General features: G+C 43.6%; 1 protein-coding gene across 1 annotated transcript in view; it reads left to right on the forward strand.

Moving 5' to 3' along the window:
* The window catches only part of LOC106529491 (GDNF family receptor alpha-4), a gene marked incomplete at both ends in the record, with an annotated part of 11,233 nt that extends 10,572 nt beyond the window's left edge, over window positions 1-661 (forward strand). The window contains 1 exon segment of the mRNA XM_014024942.1: window positions 525-661. Within this exon segment, the coding sequence (XP_013880396.1) occupies window positions 525-661 (137 nt within the window).
* Between the last annotated feature and the right edge of the window lie 4,386 nt (window positions 662-5,047).

The raw sequence follows: 5,047 nt of genomic DNA on the forward strand, positions 1-5,047 counted from the left end.
TTCTGAGTGTTTTATGTGCTGCAGAACAGGAACCTGCTGTAAAACAGCAATTATGCTGAGTCAGGCTTGATTTTTAATAATCTTTTCCGGTTAAATTAATAAATCAAAATCAAATCAATTCTAACCAGATTCAAATGAGGGTAAAACCAAAACGGATCACTGCCATCCTGAAATATCTCCAATCTAAACTAGTTTTACTTGTGTTCATGCTGTTGCAGTCTTATAAAAGTCCTCAGTTTTCCACCTCTGTCTCATTCCCACAGAATTCTGTGGTTATTTACTGCAGCAGCCCTGCTTCAGCATGGGACACATCCATACATCTGTACTTGTGTGGACCGGGCTTTGGTCCTCACCATGTACATTCAGTCCCCACGAGACTGTAGTTTTCTGGAATTTGGTTCCCACGATGTAGCTAAAACGTGCACACACACACACACACACACACACACACACACACACACACACACACACACACACACAAAGCTGCATCCCTCCTCTCATAAATGATGCGTGTCTTTCTGCAGGTAACTCCATCAGCTGGATGGGAAGTCCCAGTTCTCTGCCCTCAGAGACCACCCAGCCCCCCGCTCCCAGACCCTCTCCTCTYGTTCAGGAGGACGAGCTGCTGAGCAGCAACCACCTTCCTGAACTCAACAATGATGTGAGTAAGATTCAGTTTTGATGGGATCCTCATTCTGAGATCTGGGATGAGTTCTGTGTGYGAACAAGGTTCAGATCGATCCCAGCTGGTCTTAACAGGAAACACAGCTGACTGCTGAACTCTGTTCAAGCTGAAGTTAAACTGTGTTCAAATTAAACAGAAGGTAAAAGCTTGGATAAATGTGGGTGAAAAGTTGTACAGTTTTCTHTTTAATTTAATTTGACAAAAAGTAAAAGACGTTACATTTTGTGAAGTTCTAATTAGTCTTTGTACAGCTGAAGCTGAGCTGGGATAAAAGGCACAAAGACTGAAGAGTGATGAAGACGTCTGAGACCTTTGTCTTCACMCCTGTGGAGCTGTGGTTCTAATACAACCTTAGAAACCCCCAAGACCACGCAAAGACCAGCACAGCTACACAAAAACATTCAGTCACATTTGTGAGCTCTTACAGCATGTAATATGGAATCAGAAACAGGTGAAACTGAAAAAACTAAAACATYAACCGACTTTAGGACAGGCAAACATTTTCCATTGATGTGACTGAAGTAGAAACATCTTGTGTTTGATAAGGGACAATTCAGAGGAATGAGTAGTGATTAAAATAATTATTAGATTAGATTAGATAGACAMTTATTGTCATTGTACAGAGCACAATGAAATMACAGTTCAGAYCAAKCACTCAGAAGAAGACAGAACATAACAAACATYGGAGAACAGGAGCTCTGGGTCATACAGCCACAGACCTGCACAGAGCAGGATCATCTTCATGAAGACATCATGAGGAGGTGCTGCCCTMAACAGAAAAACTAAAAKCKKKKKAYGYWWYYWMYYGYYYAAAKAKKAKAACATCACATTATATCAACAATGTGACACACTGTGGTGTTTATAAAAAACCTCTGCATAGAGCAGATTTATTAGCCAGAGGAGTAAGTGGGTTTAGGGGGGCCAGAAGAATRGAGTCCCAAAACCAGCGCAGCCATAGTTCAAAATATGGTTAACTGTTCATTCTGTGTGGTCCTCAGCCTGCTCCAGGAACCAGATCACAGATGGGTGTGAGGGGGGGAGGTGTGGTGTCAGAGCCTCAGTTGACTTCATCATCCAGGAAGAATTTAATCCAACAGCTCAAGGCCATGTAGGAGATCCAGATTCTGTAATCAGTTGTTTTGGGAACAGAAGAGTCAGGCAGACAATAACAGTTTTCCATCTGCTTCAACGTCTGCTGCTACATCAAGGACAAAGTGCCTGGTCTGACAGAGACCTCCAGAGTTCAACCAGATGTTACCAATCGAACACAGTTTCCCAGAGTCCAGTTCTCTGCTTCAGAGTCCAGTCTCTGATCCAGCCTGCATGGCCTCATCAGGAGCCAGACAGATAAGGGATGGGGAGGGAGGGGGGAGGATCGAGGCTGCCACCCACGTATCTTCGTCAGCGGGTTTTCTTATCAGCCTGTGCCCAAGGACACATCTGTGGGCATCCAGTGATGAAAAAAAAAGAAATTCTTTAGAACAACAGCAGAAAAACTTTTCACTGCCGTTTTGAGTCGTTAACTGTGTCTCTGTGTTGCAAAAAATMCCAAATATTDCAGATTAAWTACCATCTCACCTCTCTCCATATGAGCCAGATGTTGCCCTCACTCCTCGCTCCACTGAGCTGTGATCCTAGTCAGGAGCACATCCAGTTTGTGATTCAGTTCTCCCATAGTTTGAGTCTGTGTGTTCACCGGACGGGAGGTTCCATCCACGGACACAGACAGCTTCTGACAAGACTGAATCACCGTCAGAGTCAGTCTCATTTTCTGATAAACCAGAACTCCTCCACAGCCGAACAGCAGGAATCTGATTATCATGAAGCCAAATATAAAAACATCTTCCACATCCTCAATGGACAGATGTGCCAGGCAGATCAAATTCCAACCCCCCCCCAGGCTGAAACTCGCCCTGCAGCCACCATACCAGAGGGGCAGGAGCGCTCCCKAKGCTCCAATCTCAAGGTGGAGAAAATGGTGTCAACTGCATTCAGAGACCAGTTGACCAGATCCATAATTCCAGTTGTCGAATGATAYGAAGGAGGAAGACTTGATTCAACACAGCAGCAAAGTGGGAACTGGAGGGAGGTGCAGGAGGAAGAGSAGAAGCGTTCGTCTCCTTCAAGAGCCAAGCAGAAAAAACCAGTCAGAACAGTAATGTTTAAACCAGGCTAGGGAGTTTTCAGAGTCCTGTGTCTCTTAATCTGTCTAGCAGTAGTTTATGGTTCACAGACTCAACAGCTTTTGATAAATCAATAAATGCAGCTGGACAGTACTGTTTGTTGTCAGTGGTGCAGGTAYTGTCATTATGGACTTTGTGTGTAGCAGTGATGCAGCTATGACCAGATCTGAAGCCAGACTGAAACTTATTAATAACTGTTAGTCTCCAAATGGTGCTGGATTTGATTGTTGACCTGCTTCTCTAATATTTTCGAGAGYCYGGGCAGGATGGAGATGGGTCTGTAGCATTTTACGTTTGAGTTGTGACCTCCTTTAAAAAGTGGGGTGATGGCAGCAGACGTCCAGTCCAGGGGGAGCTCAGCTGTCTGAAGTGAGAGATTAAAATACAAGTGATAGGCGCTGAAATTAAATGAGCTGCTAATTTTAAAAAATAGGTATGTAATGCATCGAGACCAGCTGATTTGTGAGTGTCCAGGCTGAGCAGTTCAGAACCTCAGACTACTGTATAGGCTGAAATGAGAAACGGGGGCAGTCTGAGGCAGATGAGTGGATGATAGATGATTAACAGAAGTAGAAATAGGAGCACCAGTGCTGTCCTTACATGAACAACCTGCCTGAGTAAAGTGTTTGTTGAAATGTTTTACCATTTTTGATTTGTCTGGGATGACAATCATCATATTTAATAACAGGGGCAGTTGAGAGGACATATTTTTGTTTTCCATTGTTCTGATATTGTTCCAAAATGTTTGAGGATTGTGGCCATTGGCTGTTAGTTGCTGTTTGAAATAGTTTGARCTTGCCTGTCTAKTAGATTGGYTACGTTTATTTCTTAAAGTCTTGTATGATTACCAGTCACTTGCTTTGTTAGAGGCTTTAGCTCGATGCCACAGAGTCTGTTTAGTYTGAGTTCAGACAGGTCAGTAAGTTCTGAACCAGGGGATAATGACATTTTTTACTCTAATCTTTTTGAAGGGGGCGTGTTTGTTCAAAACGGCAGTTAACGAGGTTCTGAAATATGACCAAGCATCTTGGACCTCTGGTATCATACCAACCCTGTGCCAGGTCACACAAGAAAGCTTGTGCATTGAGGTTTTTTAGAAAACATTTGATCAGCGGAGGGTTTCTTGGAACAGTGTCATTACGAACACAGCCTATATCACAATGACCACTAAGACTTTGGCAGAAAACACCAGATGTATATCTTTTTGGCCTGTTAGTGAGGATAATATCAATTAATGTACCAGAGTCCATGGTCTTGTTTTGTATCTGGTAGGGYCCTACACAATTTGAGACAGGTTTAATTCATCTAATAGTAATTGAAAGAATGATGGAGGGTCAAACGTGTCATAATTCAGGTCACCTAACAAGACAAACTCAGCAGCGCATTCTCATGCCCCCCGCGTCAACATACTGATGCTTGGTCAGCCGTCTGCGTCAACTTTCATACACACCAGGTACCCCCCGCGTGTCCGTTCTTTACGAGATGAGGCGGAGGACGAGCGCATTGTCAAATTTTTTTTACAAGAGTAGGAAATGCGTGAGACCAACCTTCCCAGACCCTAAATTTAACTTCTATTAACCTTATCCATGACCACAGACCCTAAAATTAACCATTAACCCTGATCCCTCATATTAACCATTTTTTAAATGTAGAGAATTCACAAGAACTAACTGTCACAGAGCCTACATTTAACCTACAGTATATTAGCTATATACAGCCTATCCCTGACCCCAATATCTCAAATTAACCATTAATCCTGATCCCTCATGTTAACCTCAGACCCCCGACCCAAAGACCCCTAAGTGATGCAACCCAGAAAAGCTGCGGGCGGCAAWGACGGATGTGRGGGGGGTACCCGACGCGTCAAAACTGGACGCAGASYCTCCCTGCCTAAGCGTCAATGTGTTGACGAGTCRGACATGAGAATGTGTTAAACTCAGAGGATATATGAGGGGCAATTAATTCACTTAAAGACACTAAGGCACAGGCTAGAGCTGAGGGTGGTCTATTWCAACCAGCAACAGTTACAAAGACGTTTTTAGATAAKGTGACTTTTAGTAGTTCAAACTGTTTGGCAACAGATTTTGAGGCAATTATTAAACATTGAAAATGATCTTTACTGCAAAAATCCCACCCCCCACCACCACCACCACCACCACCATTGGAGGTTCTGTCAATA

Source organism: Austrofundulus limnaeus, unplaced genomic scaffold (genome assembly GCF_001266775.1).
Source record: "Austrofundulus limnaeus strain Quisiro unplaced genomic scaffold, Austrofundulus_limnaeus-1.0 Scaffold448, whole genome shotgun sequence".
In the NCBI taxonomy this organism is placed as follows: Eukaryota; Metazoa; Chordata; class Actinopteri; order Cyprinodontiformes; family Rivulidae; genus Austrofundulus; species Austrofundulus limnaeus.